General features: G+C 33.4%; 3 protein-coding genes across 3 annotated transcripts; 1 reads left to right on the top strand and 2 right to left on the bottom strand.

Moving 5' to 3' along the window:
* Nucleotides 1-6,619: 6,619 nt before the first annotated feature.
* Nucleotides 6,620-19,577, top strand: LOC144567514 (NAD-dependent protein deacetylase HST1-like protein). The gene is made up of 5 exons (XM_078317662.1): nt 6,620-6,721; nt 6,831-6,897; nt 6,999-7,606; nt 8,883-9,002; nt 19,404-19,577. The coding sequence occupies exons 1-4, from the start codon at nt 6,710-6,712 to the stop codon at nt 8,991-8,993; spliced, it is 798 nt and encodes a 265-aa protein (XP_078173788.1). The 5' UTR covers nt 6,620-6,709; the 3' UTR covers nt 8,994-9,002; nt 19,404-19,577.
* Nucleotides 12,005-12,832, bottom strand: LOC144567682 (uncharacterized). Its single transcript, XM_078317847.1, has one exon. It carries the CDS (start codon nt 12,830-12,832, stop codon nt 12,005-12,007), a length of 828 nt encoding a protein of 275 aa, XP_078173973.1.
* LOC144567681 (putative mitochondrial protein AtMg00860) lies at nt 14,011-14,637 on the bottom strand. Its single transcript, XM_078317846.1, has one exon. It carries the CDS (start codon nt 14,635-14,637, stop codon nt 14,011-14,013), a length of 627 nt encoding a protein of 208 aa, XP_078173972.1.
* Nucleotides 19,578-19,948: the final 371 nt, after the last annotated feature.

Here is a 19,948-nt window from a genome sequence, read left to right as displayed (position 1 = left end):
GATATTACAAAAAAAAAGTATAATTGGATCCCTCCTCTCTCTCTCTCTCTCTCTCTTTTTAAAAATCTTCGCAGAGACTGCGAAGTCGTGAGAAGAAATCAAACTCTCAACTTTGAGTACAACAACTCCATAACATTTTTTTAGCCAATTGTACTACCTTCTCTTTACCCCTCTCTCTCTCTCTGTATATCCAACTTTTTTGAACAAATTACATCAACTCATAAGTACAGGGGCACATGTAATGATGTAAAACCTTTAGGACAGGATAATTCCTAACGTGAATGATGGCAGATGAGAATCTTGTTCCTCTTTCATGATTTCATTTGTCCCTTTTTGAGAACATACATAATTAATAATCGTCCTGGATTAGACTAACTAAAGGGTTTATGCGTTTAAAGTCTAAGTAATTAAGATGGTCTTATCTAACTCGAGGCCAAAAGAAATATCGCACGGATAATACTATTCCTGGACCCATTATTTAGATGCTTTTTTTATCATTAATCATCGGAAAACTAATCCGATATAGTAGCTGCAAATAATGCAAGCGTACGACAAAGTATCTAAGTATGGAGGAGAATATTGAATTAATGACTATATGCCATTAAAAATAGGGTTTAATGAAAATAAGCTCCGACAAAAATGTACCAAGCGTTGTTGCATGCCAACACGAATCCGTATCCTCTGACTCAAGCAAATTACAAACGGACGGCTCATATTAATCTTAGTCAGGTCAAAGTCAATCCGATACATATAGAATTAGAAACTATAGCCTATAGGGGTTCCGTTTTGAGAGACGTGCCAATTTAAACAAACTAATTTGGACCGTCCGTTTGTAATTTGCTTGAGTCAGGTACCTTGGGTGATCAGAACTCATGCCAACACCATATTGCAGCGGGGCTTGCGCCATTCTTCATTGATCTTTAATTTCCTTTTTGTTGGATTGCATCAACACTTTCTTTTCGGATTAACTAAAGAGACAAATTATTTTCTTCTTCGATCTTGCAAATACATTAATGTCATACTTGTCATGGAGTCGTTTAGAATATTATATTTTACAATATCTAAGTTGGGCCGGGTTTAAATTTTATTTGTAAAATATATCTAAGTTGAGCCGTTTAGGATTTTATTTTTAAATATATAAATTCAGGCCAACCCTTAAATTAAGCATGGTACATTATAAAAGCAATTTTGAATAGCTTTTTTTTTCCAATTTCTAATAAATGCATAAAGTTCCTCTACGCAAGCAATATATATACAGCCAACAAGCATTGGATTCTGTTCCTTTTATTGTCTTTTATTTTTATTTTGTTGATAATATCTTGATTTTCTTGACTTTTATTTTCTGATTGTCTGTTATGAGAACAGGCAGACCCCAATCTCGCTGTTCCCATCCCTATTCCATGCCTAATTGTGGGTTTAACAACCATCAAGAAAATGTCCTTGTACTGCTTGATTGCTCCACAACTTCTTCCAAGATTTATATGCAGAAAAAAAGAAAAATGAACACTTAAGACTGTTAGACATGCCCAATAATTGCACCTAGAAACGTCTGAAAAAGAGAACAAATAAACGGAGCATCATTAAACAGGGTAGAAAAAATCGAATTGGATTTTGTCCATGGGGCTCTGGACAAATTTTATTTAAAGTCGAACCTAGACAGTCTGACATGCACTATGCGTTGAGATTCATGCGAACAGATTAAGAGCTAAATAATTTTAATCCATTCTGCGAATTTAAGCTATCGGCGTGACTTTTGACATAGATTAGACAATTTAGGTTCGATTTTGAATTTGACTTTGTTCAAAACTCTTTGGACAAATTCCCACATAGGAAAAAAATGTGTAAAAAGGAGTTTGCTCGATCATAAGAAGCTCGGTTTTACTAATTGAAGTTAGCAGGGTGTCAATCATTATTCGTTTAATTAAGTATGGTTTTTAATTAATTTAAGTACTTTTTATATTTTCTTAAAATACAAATTGTAATTTATTAACTATCAACACTTAAGTTGTTTCATTACTTGGGTGTTCCTCTTCATTGGAAGAAATTAAGTTTAACAAATTGGTATCCATTAGTAGATAAAATTGAAAGGCGTTTACAAACTTGAAAATGCTCTTTATTGTCATTAGGGAGCAGGATAACCTTATTAAACTCTGTTTTGTCATCTATGCATTTATATTGGCTCTCTATTTATCGTAATGCCTGTTACTATTAGGAAAAAAAATTGATATCATTCGAAAAAGATTTTTTTGGACTAATGGCAACATTGGGAGAAGGAAATATCATCTTATTAAATGGTCCAATGTGTGTTTACCTAAAAATCATGGAGGCTTAGGTGTATTAGATATTAATTATATGAATATTGCTTTGTTGGCTAAATGGTGGTTTCGATTTAAGGATCCCACTGTCAATGATAAATGAAAATCAATTCTTATTGCCAAATATGATTCTATTGGTTTAGCTTCTAGTAAATTTTCTTCATTTTGGGTTAGTATTTTAGATCTTACAGAAATATTTAATTTGGACATTAATAGAATTGTAGGTGATGGTAGTAATACTTCATTTTGGTTAGATAAATGGCATGATAATTGCTCTTTATTTTGTGTCTTCCCTAATCTCTTTAGGATTGCATCTCATCCATCCATTCATGTATCTACAGTGTTCTCTAATTTTTCATTTAGTTTGCAATTTACTAGGCAATTAACGAGGATTTTTCTTTAGGAATATAATAGACTTTTAGAGTTTTTTCCTATTCATGCTTTAGATCCAGCTCAGCCGAATAGAATATATTGGAGATGGACTTCGTCGGGTCTTTTTACTGTTCACTCTCTTTATAAATGGCTTTCATTTAGGGGTATTCCAACTCATATTTTCAACACTTTATGGAAGGCTAAAGTTCCTCTTAAGATAAAATTTTTTGTTTGGTTACTTAGACAGGATAAAATCCTAACTAAATACAATTTACGTATTAGAGGTTGGCAAGGTAATGTAGACTGTCCATTTTGTGGTGCCCCTGAGACTATATATCACATATTTGTTACTTGTCTATTTATTTCTACTTTGTGGACTTGGATAGGCACCCTGATAGTGATATCGGACACAGCCTCTCAGGACAGAGCTAGCTCCCGTATAGTTTTTGATTATTGGATACCTTTAAAAGATTTATTGTTGGTTGAGTTAATTAGAGCAGCTACTTTATGGATTGTCTAGTTGACCAGAAATAAAATTTGTTCTCAAAATACACCGGTATTAACTATTAGTTCTGTTGCATCTTCTATTATTGTTTTGACTTCATATTAGTGTAAGTCTCGTTTAGATAATTCATATTTTAAATTATCATTGATTATGCCTTTTGATATTTCTCCTCTGACACAGATAGGCACCCTGATAGTGATATCGGACATAGCCTCTCAGGATAGAGCCAGCTCCACTATGGTTTTAGACGGGGTTCATTATTTTGGTTTAGGAGAGTCGAATGATAGGGACATCTCTGATGCCATTGATGAGGCAGCTAGCTTATTGTCTCCTGATTGGTCTTTAGTTGACACTAGCTCTTTTGATGTGATTGCTCTTAGTGATTGATATTAGGGATTTTGATGTTTTTAGTGATGTTAGTTTGATTTCATTTTCTGGTATACTACTTTGTTTTGTGGTTGCTGATACTAGTTGGTAGTTGTTCCACTAGTTCAGAATAATTGACTTTTTGTATGACCTTTGTTGTTTCATAGTGGAATTCCACTTTTTCAAAAAAAAAAAAACACTTAAGTTGTTTCAATATTAACCTAAATTGTATATATTTAGTATTCATTTATAATGTATATTACCACTTGAAATATATATATATATATATATATATATATATATATATATAGTAGAACTAGGGTGTTCTTAAGCTCACCAAAGTGTTTGGTGAGCTTAACTCCAAAACTCATCAAATCTATTTCAAATGATGAATCCGAACTGTTGAAATTCACCTACCTTACGAGTGATGAGTCTACATGTGAAAATTTTAAACATTTGAATTAATTTAGTATAAAGTCTAGCGGTCAAAAAACGTTCAAAAAATGAATACACTAAAATTAATTTATTAACCTTCCAATTTTGACCGATTGACTTTATACTAAACTAATTCGAATGTTTAAAAATTTCACATGTAGACGCATCACACGTAAAATAGGGGGGGTTCCAATGGTTCGGATTCGTCACTTGAAACCGATTTAATCGGTTTTGGAGTTAAGCTCACCAAACACTTTGGTGAGCTTAAGAGCACCCTAGTTCTACTCATATATATATATATATATATATATATATATATGAGATGAGCTACGTTACTCCATGGAGTAAAACGCATTGGTGCTCCATGGCACTATATTTTTATTTTGAAAATCTAAACGACCGATCCGAACCGTTCAACATGATCTCCATACTGAAATGTGCTTGGAGACCAAATTTTACATTTTTTTTGAATTTTTTTTACTATTTATTAAGCAATTTTGAAAATCGCTGATCCGATGGTCCAGAAATTTTTACTATTTTTTACTGTTCACAGCAAAACAGCAATTTTCAAAATTGCTTAATAAGTAGTAAAAAAAAATCCAAAAAATATAAACTTTGGTGATCTCCAAGCACATTTCAATATGGAGATCACATCTAACGGTTCGGATCGGTCGTTTGAACTTTCAAAATGAAAATACGGCGTGGAGTACAAACGCATTTTACTCCATGGAGTAGCGTAGCTCATCTATATATATATATTTGATTTTCTTTTTTTTGAATGCCGTATTTTTTTACTTTCATTACTCAAAATTTTGCCCCCGCCTCTGGATGCATCAACAATTAGTATTAGTGTATATATTATGTAGTTGATTCTATATGTTTTCTTGTTTTTGTTTGTAGATCCATGATGACTATATGGTTCTCTAGTGATATTCGAAATTAATTAGATTTAGTTATTTTTTGTTTGAGTAGCTTATTTTATTGGTATCGTAGGATGTAGAACACAACTACTCACATATTGTTATCAATTCTGTCATGTCTTATCATATTACGTCACGTCGCATTATATGTGTTGATCGTGTGATGTGACTGTTATCCACTATATTAATCACATCACGTAAATTGACCCGATCACGTTAATTACATGACTAATTTTTCAACATTATTTTCTAAATATAATTTAGTTTGTGATAGTAACTTATTATTTGGTATATATTTTATTATTATTTTTTTAAATAAATTAAAACTTGAAAATAATAATTAAACGTGATAAGTCATGTAATATGACTATTGTTTATTATTTTAATCACATCACGTTATGTAAGAAAATAAATTAGTTACATCAAATCACAACATATTAATCATGTCATATCACATTTTTCCTTCACTATTGTAGTACAGTATCATTCACTGTGTATTACTTTAATTCAATATACTTTGTACTGGTATTCTTAGTTTCTAAGAAAATTCATGCATATGTCCGCTGCTCCAAAAAAAAAAAAAACAATTAGCATTCAAATTCACTAAGGTCATGTTTGATTGTGGGGTAAGTGGTGGAGTAAACCATCTACTCCACTTTTAAGGAGCCAAATGAAAAGTAATGTTGAAGGAGTAACATTTGAGTTAATCCGGAGTAAGTTATTTCACTTCTAACTTAATTTATAAGTGGATTCGTAAAGGAGACAGAGACCCTTTATTATTAATGGTAGTGATGATTAGTTGTTGAGTCTGATAATGAAATGTCATGTCAACAATTAGCACACATGGTATGCTTAATCCAAACTATAAACTGTTCATTCGACCCTACATCCAATTTCTAATTTTTAATTAACTACAAGGCTAACATGTATACATATTTATTTTCTATTTTTTTTATAATTACATAGACTTAATTTGAAAAACAAAACGTTGATTAATGGATCCCAAAGTTAACGGGTGTTTATTTTAAAAAAAAATCATGATTAAATTTCGGTCATTTGGGAATTGAAGTTGTTTAGTTTTAAATTTTAATTAAAAAGAATGATTTAAAATTTCAAGTGTTAAATATTAATGATCTTTTAATTGATATACAAACATATTACAAATTGAATACATATATGACTCTATTCAAGCAATAACATGCGTACAATTTTAATTATATGATTTGGAGTACAGTTTCGATGGCGTAATATCAAATTATTGAAATGAATACACTATTTTATTATAGATGGACACTACAACTACCATTAATTGTATAATAATACGGGGGCCTTCAATCTTAGCCACATATTATTAAAAAAAAAATGGAAAAATAGGCTAAAAAGCCCTTCTTACCACATATTATTAATTGGTCATTGATTTTAAGTGGTCGTCAAATTAATACTTAAATTAAAACCAAAGCATAGATATGGAAATATCGTAAGCGCGCGCACACACAAAAATAAGAATCACTTTTGAATATATATATATATATATATATATAACACTTGCCGAGGGTTGGCAATGGAGAATAGTAATGCACTAATTTATTTTACATAATATATAATTAGAAGGACCACAGGGTCAACCACGTTTGGAGGGAATCCCAATTACGGAAGTAGATCCAACTGTATCAAACTATTCGCTCTCTCTCATTGACCAGGGGACCATTTTAGATTTGCTCTATAAAGATATATATCTCATGAAATCAAAACATACAAAGATCTGAGTTCAATTCATTTTCCTTGGTTCTGGCAATATGGCCCTGAAGGTAATAACTAGTTTCCTGTACATGCATGGATTTAATTAATTATATGCCAGAAAATTAGGAATGCTGTTTAATTACAAACGGATTAAATGCTTTTCATATTAATTATCAGGTTCTAAACTGGTTGCACCAGAAACTCCATGCTAGAGAAGATTACAGCCCCATCTCTTCAAAGAAAGGTTACCTAGCTACATACTTTTGTTTGACTGAGAAGTACCTACCTAGCTCATCAACTGCCATTTTATTCTTAATATATATCTTGCATTGGTAATATATACAGATGAAATTAAGGAAGAAGCCGTCCGTGAGAGCGCCGCTGATCGTGATACCGAAGCTCTCCTTCTGCATGACATACTCTTAAACGGCATCCTGACAATTGGTACATTAGGTCACGAGCAGTCGTTCTTACCAGCAGAAGCCTTTGTGGTTGAAGTAAAAGAACAAAATTTGCAAACTGATCAAGAGGAGAAGATTCAACAGGAACTCATCAACTCAGCTGCATTGGTTGCCGCCACAGAGAGCAAACCAGTGAGCAGGGCCGGGTCGCTCAAGATGAAGTCGGCATCGGCAAAAGGACGTGAATGCAGTGACATGATAATGGAGGTTTGTGCCAATAGAGGAGAGATGGAGGAGTACAGAGTAAGCATTCAAGAGAAGCCGCTCTTAATGAATGAGGAGAAGAGGGAGGAGATGAAGACGAGGACGACTCTTGCCGAATTGTTCGCTGCGGAAGTATTTGTGGAGAAAGATCCGAAAGAGGTGATCAGCGGGAAGGAAGATTTTGCTATGAAGAAAGTTTCTGATGAGGCGAGATTCTGTGAGGAGAAAATGGAGAAGAGAAAAGAGATCAAGAAGTCGATGTCTAAGAGCGCACATACACTGAATCGAGTAAGGCATCTGTATATTAGATTTAGTAGTTTCCGTTTTTTTAATAAATATTTTTAAAGTACATCCAGCTTTTATAATATATCTAGTTGATATTTTTTAAAAAAATATTGCACGACATCTGTGAAAGCAGCAATGGGCGAACGAACCGAAATGTGATTGTAATTTTTTAAGATATAACTAATAATAAAATTTGAGTAAACTTGAAATTTAATTGATTATTATATGTTCATTATTAAAAGTTTAAATTATTAATAAAAATCTAAACATCATTCATATTCATATGTGCCCATATATACTTTTCCAGGAGCGGTTCTGTGTCCTTAATTGAAATTAATTACTAAATAGCAGTTATAAAAAAATTAGGAATTAGACAATCAACTCCTACATTAGTACAATCAACCAAAAACTTGAGATTAAACACTTAGCCAACTCATCTTTAGAAAAGGATTTCTTATTTTTACCAGTATTAGGATGTATGCACTGATAGCCACTATCAGTTTTTCAAAAAAAGAAAAGGATTTCTTATTAAGCAATATTTTCTAACAATTGCTAAATAAGCAATAGTCATACAACCCAACAATTATATTAGCAATTGACACATCAGATTAGCAATCCAAAAACAATTACCATTGTAGACACTCTTATTTTTTTATGTTTCATCATGACTGCATACTATATTTCTATTAAAAATTAAGAGCGAGTTTATGGTAATATATTTAGTATGGATCAATCCATGCTATATATAGATTCATATCTTTATTTATAAACTACAAACAATTAATATGAGCTGTTACATATGATTTTTATATAATCAAATAATTAATATAAATTGTTAATAAAATGTTATCTTCATATGAAAATATATTTGAAGATCAAATTTTACATTTTTAAGAATTTTTTTACTATGTTTTAGATAGGTCGAAAATTACTGCTCTTGAATGGTCCAAAATTATTAGATCTAGTGTCACTTAATCACGTGAATATGCTACTTCAAAAGAAAACAATATTGTTCAAGATGAACTCCAAAATATATATAAGACGCTATATTTAATTCTTGATCATATTGTTCAAGATGAACTCCAAATTTTCGGATTATATATCCACGTGAATATGCTACTTCAAAAGAAAACAATATTAATAGTTTATGAAATTATGGATAATAATTAGATGGTTTTAACATTATCTTATGTACCCTGCAATTCCTTCTTTTTTAAACGGTTGATGTTCTTTAATTTCTTGCTGCTTTTTTTTTTTTTTTTTAATTTGAAAATGGTAGCTGATCAGGAAGATGCTCAGGAAGAAGATTCATCCAGAACATCCGAACAGACGCAGCGATGAAGGGCCTCTCATGATGCATGCCCAGTTACCAAATATCTCAACCAATTAATCTTTTCTGGTAATATCTTTTTTCTCCTTATAAATTTAATTAAAAAACAGGAACAGAACTAAATATTTAAATTGAGAGGACTGAATAAAACGTATATATATAATGTATGACCACAAAAATTTGAATTCAAAATTTTACGATTACAAATTGAAATTATAATCACTTACTTACAAACACATTTAATATTTTATGAGAAAGACTGAACTATATAAATTTAAAACAAATTCAATTAATTTTAATATATATATATATATAGAGAGAGAGAGAGAGAGAGAGATAGGCTAATGTGCTTCCATAAGCACTTGGCCCGCAGTGCTGCCACCCCATTTTTGATTTTTCAAAATCCAAACAGTCGATCCGAACCGTTCATCTTATTCTCCATATTAATATCTGCTTGGAGACCAAATTTTACATTTTTTGGAATTTGTTTGCTATTTATTAAGCCACTTTGAAAATCGATGATCCAACGGTGGCTTGCCAAACAGTAAAATCAGGGGTTCACCGTTGGATCAGCGATTTTCAAAGTGGCTTAATAAATAGCAAAAAAATTTCAAAAAATGTAAAATTTGGTCTCCAAGCAGATATTAATATGGAGGACAAGATGAACGGTTCGGATCGACTGTTTGGATTTTGAAAAATCGAAAATGAGGTGGCAGCACTTCGGGCCAAGTGCTTATGGAAGCACATTAGCCTATCTCTCTCTCTCTCTCTCTCTCTCTCTCTCTCTCTCTATATATATATATATATATATATATAATAAAAATAATTATAAGGACGGCTAAGCACTCTATGACGTAGCTTTAGGTCCATCCCTGATTAAATATAGTGTTTTTTAATTTATTCACGGCCCAAAAAAACTAATTACTATTTCTCGTATTTTACAAATAGTAAAATTAATCAAACGATTACATAAGTTGTTAGTAATCGGCGCCGACACTTTTGTCAATTACTAAAATTAAACAAATGTTATTCGTTTTCATCATATGTTATAAAAAGCTCCTGCATTAATTATTATACAGTCTAAATGTCTGTTGTATTCAAGTTTCTGAACTTTTCTTGGTTGAGAGAATCACAGTACACATGACATTCATTCATACAATCATATTGCATTGAGTACTGTTAGGTAATTGATACAATATTATCTGCAATAAGGTCCTTTTCTCAACCCCAACTTGCCTTGAAAAGATGCTTATATCATGTATATTGGCACATGGCGGTCCAACACTGTTCCTAAAGTTTGTCAAATTCATGTGATCAAAAAGCGCAACCACTTTTTATTCTTTTTCTCTCCCCATCTTTCCTTTTTGCGATTTCATGCAACATTTTGGGCCCATAAGGTACATCAAAAAATTTACAGGGATTTTCTTACCCACTAACTCAAACGATTAGCGGAAGGGTTCAAATAACGAGTAGAACCAGTGTGTTCTCAAAGTTCACCAACTTTTTTTTTTTTTAAACTCAACTATAAAATTTATTAGATTGGTTTCAAATAATAAAGTTAAACCGTTAAAACTCACTTACTTTACATGCGATGCTTATAAAATAAAATTTAATTTTCAAATGAAGTTAGTAAAAAATCAATCTGTCAAAATTAAAAGGTTTATAAATTCATTTTAATGAATTCATTTTTTTAATGTATTTTGACCACTTGACTCTATACAAAATTAATTCAAATTATTAAATTTTCATATGTAGACGCATCACTCGTAAGGTAGATGGGTTTCAATAGTACAGATTTGAAGCCAAAATAAGTTTTAGAATTGAGTTCACAAAAGAGCCTAATGAACTTATGAACACCCTAGTTCTACTCTCAAATACCTTATGTTGTTCATGCCTTATTGTGCCTCACAGTCTTTATTTCCGTTTTCAAAATCCAGACAATCGATCTGAACCGCTCAATATGCTCTCCATATTAAATTATGATTACGGACCAAATTTTATTTTAGTTTTTTGGTATTTTTTTACTCTATAAAATATTTTATATGGGCAGAAAATCACTGTTTTTTATGTCCAAAAATAATAATTTTGTACTTCTATAAAAATATTAAACAATTACTAAAAAATATAAAATTTGGTTACCAAACATATTTTAATATGAAAGTTATAGTAAGCAGTTTGGATCGACTGTTTATACTTAAGAATAAATAAGTTCCGATAAAACATGAAACAAATGGCAGATTAGAAAAATACTGTTCTAGTGATGGATTACTGTAAAAAAACTTGTAACTTGTCCTCATGTAACTTTAATTTGGACTTTTTAAGTGTTAACATAATTTTATGACCATGCACATATTATATTTACCCATAATTTTTTCATGGCTGTTAAGAATATAAAATAAGAGGAAAGATTCAAACTCGTCAACCTATATGTCTCTATCAGGACTATATTTTCTAAATTCTAAATATAAAAGTTTGTTAGACTCTAACAACAAAATAAAACTGCCAAAATTTGTTCTATAATATGTCATTTACATACATAAAAAAAAAACAATCATTCCATGGACAATTTCCGCTATTCTTTTTTTTTTTTTACCATGTACATAAATTTAGTATTTTTGGAGTATACACTCACATATTTGTTAAAAAATTCATATTTAATCCCGATAAAACTAAACAAATTAAAAAAGCAATATGTTATTGACCCTCATATATGTCACGTCCTCAATCTAAACAGCAATCACAAAACATCAATAGAATAAGAACACAACAATTTCTGAGAAACTAAGCTCAATTTTGTATTAAGAAGAGAGATACAGTGGCTATCGCCTATTTGGTTATAAGAGAAATTACAATAGAATATGGTTCAAAAGCATGAAAAGGAAAGAAATATGCTATCTCCTTATATGGGCGATGCATTTCTAAAAGAAATTATTGAATTTGGTAAATTAAAACGCGCGAATGATTCTGCACTTGCCACCTCAGACGGGGACCAATTCTCTTCTCTGCGATATAACTGACTAACAACCAACTTGTGCCATAGCTTCTCCAGTTGATTTGATAACTGGTGTCTCCTATTCTACTTCAATGGGACCCTCTTCACATAATGAAATCCAATTCGGGCCCAGTGTCAGTTTCTCATCCTTAATTGGGTCACTGCCCGTTTCCTGACCTTTTTTGCCTAATTGCCCTTCTTCTTCTAAAATGTTGACTGGTTCAAAATTGATTACTCCCAATTCTCCTTCTGCACCTGACACTCCCCCCTTCTTCAAACCTTTCTCTACCTTTAGAAGGAATTCAGGAAACCTCGGCTCTATTTCTTTGTAATCCTCCCACGTCGCCTCCTCATCAGGTTGGTTGTACCATTTGATAAGCAATTGAGTTTCTGCCATATTTCGCTTCTTCACCATTCTGCAAGCAAGGATGGTAGAAGGTTTGGGTTGTAAACTCCCACCTGGACTCACCAGAGGTAATGATGGAGACACAGCATGAGTGTCACTTACACGAGCCTTCAACTGAGACACATGAAAGATAGGGTGAATTAACAATCCCACTGGCAAGTTCAACCGATACACCATCATACCAATTCTTTGTAACACCTCATAGGGCCCGTAATAACGAGCTCCCAACTTCTGATTCTTGACCCCAGATACTGACAACTGTCGATAGGGCTGCAATTTGAGGTACACCCAATCCCCTTCCTTAAATTTTCTCTCGCTTCTATTTTTATCCGCAAATTGCTTGCTTCGAGCTTGAGCTTTAACCAAATTCGCCTTCAATTGATGCAATGCTTCTTGTCTGTCTCTCAAATAAGTATTAACTGCTTCAACGGGACCCTTAGGTATACTTGTTGACCCCAATTGCGGGGGTTCATACCCATATAAGGCCTGAAAATGTGACATCTTTATCGCACTGTGATAGGTTGTGTTATACCAGTATTAAGCCAATGTCAAGTACTTCATCCAATTCCTTTGTTTCTCATACACCATGCACCTCAGATAGTTCTCTAAGCACTGGTTAACTCTCTCAGTTTGACCGTCTGTTTGGGGATGGTAGGCAATACTCATGTTCAACCTTACTACTAGCTTTTCCACCAACTTTTGCACATATTTGCTTGTAAAAATAGGGTCCCTATCTGACACAATATTCTGAGGCAACCCATGCAATTTGTAAACTGAATCCATAAAGGATTGAGCCACATCAGAGGCTTTGTAAGGGTGGGAGAGAGGTAGAAAATGAGCATATTTGGTTAATCGATCAACAATGACCATTATAACCTCCTTCCCTTCTGACTTGGGTAAACCCGTAATAAAATCCATTCCAACACTACACCAAGCTTCCTCAGGTATAGGTAGGGTTTTCAATAATCCAAGGCTTTTCACTTTTTCTGTCTTATTTAATTGACACACCTCACAGTAACTGATAAATTGATGGATATCACTCTTAAGGTTGGGCCAATAAAAAGACTTTTTCACTTTATGATATGTGGCAGTAATTCCCGAATGTCCCCCTAAATTGGAAGCATGCAATTCTTTGATTATTGCATATCTCCAATTTCCAGCATTTCCTATACAAATTCTCCCCTTGTACCTTATTATTTATAGGTGCTGAGATAGGTGGTTGTGCTCCTTGCTGTTGCTTGCCTCCTCCAACTTAGATTTCAAACTTTTCACCCATTTATCACCTTCATAACTGCTTTGAACTTCTTGAATCCATTGTGGAACCAATTCAGTAACAGACATCAACTCCATGGTTTCCACCTCTTCTACACCTTCCGTCCTTGACAATACATCAGCCACCCTATTTTCTGCCCCTTTCTTGTACTCAATCACATAGTCTAGCCCCATCAGTTTGCTCAAACCCTTGTGCTGACTAGCCGTATTGATTTTCTGCTCCAACAAATACTTTAGACTTATGTGATCAGTTTTGATGACAAATTTACCCCCTAGTAAATAATGTCTCCATTTTGAGATAGCAGTTAAAAGGGCAAGAAATTCCTTCTCATAGGTTGATAGCAGCTGGTTCTTTGGAACAACTTTCATACTCAAATAAGCCAATGGCCTCCTGTTTTGCATCAGTACTACTCCAATTCCTTCTTTACTTGCATCAGTTTCAATAGTGAATTATTGAGAAAATTAGGAAGAGCTAGAACAGGAGCTTGTGTCATTGCCTCTTTTAGATCTTCAAAAGCTTTTTGTGCCCCTTCAGGCCATTTGGAAGCACCCTTTCTTAGCAAGTCAGTCAAGGGTTTTGAGAGGAGACCATAACCCTGAATGAACCTCTTGTAATACCCTGTCAATCCCAAAAATCCTCTCAAAGACTTCACATCCTTTGGCACAGGCCACTCTCTCATATCCTTTACTTTTCCAGGATCTATTGATACTCCTTCATGAGATATAATGTGCCCCAAGTACTCAATTTGGGATACCCCAAACTCACATTTACTCCTCTTCAAATGCAACTGATTTTGTTCTAAAATTTCAAATGCCTTTCTCACATGTTCAACATGAGTGACCTGATCTTCACTATACACCAAAATGTCATCAAAGAACACCAAAATAAATTTTCTCAAAAAAGGTTTAAAAATAGTGTTCATCAGGTTTTGGAAGGTAGCTAGTGCATTAGTAAGCCCAAAAGGCATTACTTTGAACTCATAGGGCCCTTCATGAGTGTGAAATGCAGTTTTGCAAATGTCCCTTTCATGCATTCTAATCTAGTTGTATCCAGATCTTAAATCCAGCTTAGTAAACACCTTAGCCCCTTAAGCTCATCCAAGAGATCCTCAATAATGGGAATAGGATACATGTTCTTAATGGTGTCACTATTAAGCCTTCTATAGTCAATACACATCCTCCATGTTTGATCCTTCTTCTTGACTAGTAACACAGGTGAGGAGTAAGGACTGGTTGAGGGTTGTATGAATGACTGTTTAAGGAGTTCTTCAACAATTTTCTCAATTTCTAACTTTTGGTAGTAAGAAAATCTGTAGGGTCTGAGGCTTATAGGTTTGGATTCTGGTTTGAGGTGTATTTGGTGATCTTGTTCTCTTTTTGGAGGAAGATATTTGGTTTCAGAGAATAGAGATTTGAATTCCTCCAATAATGGTTGCAAAACAGGGGTATCAGTTGACTGCTTTTCTTCTCCCTCTACTTTAATTTTAAACAAGTGTGTCATCATCACCTCACCGCCTGGTTCTTTATCTCTGAGCAACTGGTTGACCCCCTTGCAGATATGTACAACTACATTAACCTCATCTACTTCTAAATTGACAGGTTTGCCCTTGCTTCTCATTTTCATAATACCATTCTTCCAATCTATAAACATAGGGCTCATACTGGACAACCAGTCTACTCCCAACAACAAATCAAACCCATTAATGTCCAATACCCTCAAATCTGACTCAAATTCATGTTACTGCAATTTAAAATTCAATCCCGGACAAATTTTCTCAATACTCATTTTGGTCCCATTTGCAATTTTCACCTTCAAGGATGGTGTTTGTTGAGTGTTTAAATTTAGGTTCTCTACCAAGTAAGGGTTAATGAATGAATGTGTGCTTCCACTGTCAATAAAAGTACACACTGGTACCTGATTAATTTCTCCCTTGAATGTCAGAGTTTTGCTGTTTGGGTTGTTATGTAGAGTGCACAGGTTTACCACTGCCAAATCCCCTTGTTCTTCTCCTTCTGACTCTCCTTCTTGCATGATTTGTAACTCTTTCATCACATCTTCCTGCCATGCCTGTGCTTCACCTTCTTCATTTTCATCCTCCAACACCAACACTCTTTTCTGTTGACACTTATTCCCTTGACTCCATTTCTCATCACATCTAAAACAAAGACCTAAGGCTTTCTTTTGCTCCAGAGTCATACTACCATTTGGATTTGGAGTTGCTTTAATCATGAGTGGGGTTCTATCCTTCCATCTTCCCTCTCCAATTTGGGGTAACTTAGATACAAGGTTTTGTGGAGGTTTGTTAGTGTAACTAGGTCTCTTCAAAGCACTGTCTAAAAACAGCTCAATCTGTTTAGCAAACTTCACAGCATCATTTACTGTCAATGGATTGAACATTTCTATGGTGTGCCTAATGTCATCCCTTAGCCCAGAAATAAACCCTTCTACATAAAACTCTTCATTCACAATATTTTTCATGTAAGTCAGCCTTGATTTGGCTTGGAGAAATTTCTTGACATATTCCTCTACTCTTCCAGTTTAGTGTACTCTTTTAAATTCATCAACCGGTTTGTCAGATTTACCAGCAAAAATCTCTCTTACTAGATCCAACAAGTCTGACCATGAGGGTTGGGGATTTGCAATTTTGTAGCACCTGAACCAATCCTTGGTCTCTCCCTTGAAATGCATAGTCGCCAGCCTTGATTTGAACTCAGCTGGGGTCTGAAACATGTCAAAGTATAGCTCACACTCTTCTCTCCATTCAGTGGGCTCAGTACCATCAAACGTGGGAAAATCATACCTAGGTAGATTATACCTTTGGTATTGGTTGTCAGGTGGTCTTTGCTCTCTTCTGCGCCCCAAATTGCCTTGGTCAGGGTGTGCTTCATTAGTTGTTTCTTCAATGATGAGTGTTCTTACCTCTTCTCTGACAACTGGTAGAGGTCCAGTTCCCCCCACACCAATATGACTCGTATCGCCAATCTCATGTCTCGTATTAGCCAAGAAATGCCTCATCAACATCTGAATCTCATCCAACTGCTGGGTCATCGTCTCAATCGATTGCCCATGTGCTAGAGACTGGTGATAAATTTCATCAACTTGCATCGATGTATTGGCTTGCTGCTGATTTAACACACCAAGCTGATTTTCGACGAGATTCATCTTACTTCCTATCTCAAGCTGAGTCGATTCAGATCGGCTGACTCGATCATTCACTGCTGCTAGATCGAGCGCACCCGGCTCAGTTTGCCGATTTTTCATCGCCATCCAAGTCTCAGTATCTAATCTCCTAGATACAATCGAGACACTCTAATACCAATTCTGTCACGTCCTCAATCTCAACAGCAATCACAAAACATCAATAGAATAAGAACACAACAATTTCTGAGAAACTAAGCTCAATTTTGTATTAAGAAGAGAGATACAGTGGCTATCGCCTATTTGGTTATAAGAGAAATTACAATAGAATATGATTCAAAAGCATGAAAAGGAAAGACAGATGCTATCTCCTTATATGGGCGATGCATTTCTAAAAGAAATGATTGAATTTGGTAAATTAAAATGCACGAATGATTCTGCACTTGCCACCTCGTACGGGGACCAATTCTCCTCTCTGCGATATAACCGACTAACAACCAACTTGTGCCATAGCTTCTCCAGTTGATTTGATATCTGGTGTCTCCTGTTCTACTTCAATGGGGCCCTCTTCACATAATGAAATCCAATTCGGGCCCAGTGTCAGTTTCTCATCCTTAATTGGGTCGCTGCCCATTTCCTGACCTTTTTTGCCCAATTGCCCTTCTTCTTCTAAAATGTTGACTGGTTCAAAATTGATTACGCCCAATTCTCCTTCTGCATGACTGCACCTGACAATATATAATTACATTTTATGCTATTAATATGGTCATTATATCAATATTAACATTTGGTATTGTACTCGACTCCCATTCAAAAGTTTTCTAGTTCCCCTCGTGCATCTCGTATACTTTGTTTTAATGAAAATTAAGAACTTGAAAATTCTACAGTAAGTAATTATCCACACTAATAAGATTTTAAAAGCTCTTAAGTTGAAATATCAAAAGTGTTATGTAAGGGTTAAAAATGAAATGTTTTGATACACGAGCTAGCTTTATATATTAAAAAGTAGAAGTATAACGGAGACATCTAAAGTTAAGGCATTTGAACTTCATTAACATAAAAGGTCAATTTTTTTTACTTGTTTAAGCTTCTCTCTGAATTGACGAGTTGAATAATGATTATATCTAAAATAAAAAAATAAAATAAAAAATGCATGAAAAGGATTTAAATTTCAAATTTTCTAGCCAAGCCACATCACGATTTCCTTCATCTGTACTATCGTGTTTCTTTTTATGTATTTCATCTGATTGCAGTTTTTATATGTTGTCGTGCTTTTTTTCTTATTTCTTTAAATGTCTTTTATATATGTACATATATATAAATAGAATATAAAGAGGTTTTTGAAACATTACAACTTTTTTGTATTTTAAGAATTAGTTTTTGGTCTAATAGCAAAGGCAACATTCTCCGTGTAAAAGATTTTGAGTTTGAAATTTGAATAGAGAGTCTTTTATAGATATGAAATAAAATTTAATAAGCTAGATTTCCATCTTTCTAATAATAAAATAAAAACTCTTTTGTACTCTAAGCAAGAATTTTCGAGCAACGTATTATGTTATATTTTTTTTATTGCAAACATCTTTAGCATTTGAAAAACAAGGAAGCTGATATGAGTACCCGCACTTGCGTACCTGCACAGTACCCGCACTTAAACTGCCATAACTGCTTGTGGGGGCCGCAATCGTTTCAGATCTGTAACTTTTCTTTTTTAATATTAATAGGCAAATCTTGAAGTATGTAGTCCAAAGAACACAAGTATTTTATATCTATATAGTAAACAATGTAAACGATAAATTAATTATTTTTAAATAATCGTACCCGCACCTTTTTTTGAAATTTCTGACGTCGTACCCGCACCTAAACTGCCATAATTACTTGTGAGGACTGAAAATAATCGTACCCGCACTTTTTTTTTTGAAATTTCTGACGTCGTACCCGCATTAGGAACCACTCAAATGGCATGGGGGAACCATAACTGCATGTGGGGACTGAAAGTATTAATATCTAAGTATTGAAAGTATTTATATCTATACTACGTTGTGCTTACAGCAATCTCAAAAAGTATTTATAACTATGCAGTTATCATAAAATGAAAATTATTTATCTTGTATGCATAAATCATCTAAAAAATACACATTTAGATCAATATCCATTCTGATATTGAACAATAAAATGAAAAGTATTTATCAGTTCAACATTTTATATATTACAGATGGAAAGTATTAATATCTGTTATAAGTAATGTAGATATATATCCAATCAAGTATTGCTAATAGAGGTGGGGGAAGAGAGAGAGAATCTATTTTAGAAAGTCGTTAGTTATGATGGTCAAATTAGAAGGTTGACCGAGTTGGAAAATATGTGAGTACATTGCGGGGACGGAGGTGTGGGTTCTCAAATGATTATTCGAAAAAAAAATATTTGCTTTTTTTTGTCCATAATATGAATACAAAAAATAAATGTCTTATATAAAAAATTCAACTTTTTTCTAGATATTTTTTTGAAAACAAACTCTGATAAAACAATTCTAATGCAGTTATTTTGCAAATTTAAATATTGTCCAACTATATGCAAAATTCAATTTTCTAAAATGTTCTTTCTTAATTCAACTACAATGTGTTCTTGATTGTCTATCCTTTTATTTTCCTTTTTCTTATATAGCATTGCAGAATGTTGGTTCAGAAGATGCCTTGTCATATGGAGCTGTATGAGATCAACCATTTATTCTGTATTAATTTGAAATTAGTTAAAAAGGATCCTAATCTTCTCAGATTGAACCGGAATGCATTGTATGATCTAGGCAAAATTAGGACCATCTATATTAGATCAATTAAATTTAATATTGAGCAGCTAGGACAACTATTTGGTCAGGAGTTAATTATAAGCCAGATTGTTCAATATGAAATAGATGGTTTAAATCTGCTAAGAAACATTCAATGAATTCCTTACAAAACATTTTAATGTGTTTTCTGATGTTTGTGTCTAAATTTGTTTACGCATTCTTTAATTTTGTTTCACTTCTTCTATGAAAGAAAAATATTTAGATGTGTTTTTATTCCAGCCAGATTCATGTGAGTAAAAAATCATAGATGGATAATTATATATAGCATCCATCTAAATTTTATTATCCATATATATAGTAGAGGAGGGTTCAAATGCCTCTATGTTTTTGTGCCTCCATCATGCCTCCATCTCTCTCCATCATT

The sequence above is a fragment of the Carex rostrata genome, chromosome 16 (genome assembly GCF_964058835.1).
Source record: "Carex rostrata chromosome 16, lpCarRost1.2, whole genome shotgun sequence".
Taxonomy (NCBI): domain Eukaryota; kingdom Viridiplantae; phylum Streptophyta; class Magnoliopsida; order Poales; family Cyperaceae; genus Carex; species Carex rostrata.
Note: the sequence above shows the minus strand (reverse complement) of the source record. Positions and strands in the feature narration are given on the sequence as shown.

Excerpts from the sequence above, each read along its gene's own strand:
- LOC144567514 (XM_078317662.1), top strand. Across the intron at positions 6,898-6,998 it reads CCCCATCTCTTCAAAGAAAG|ATGAAATTAAGGAAGAAGCC; the intron begins GTTACCTAGCTA and ends TAATATATACAG. Across the intron at positions 7,607-8,882 it reads GCGCACATACACTGAATCGA|CTGATCAGGAAGATGCTCAG; the intron begins GTAAGGCATCTG and ends TGAAAATGGTAG.
- LOC144567681 (XM_078317846.1), bottom strand. The coding sequence starts at position 14,637 with ATGCATGAAAGGGACATTTGCAAAACTGCATTTCACACTCATGAAGGG.
- LOC144567682 (XM_078317847.1), bottom strand. The coding sequence starts at position 12,832 with ATGTCACATTTTCAGGCCTTATATGGGTATGAACCCCCGCAATTGGGG.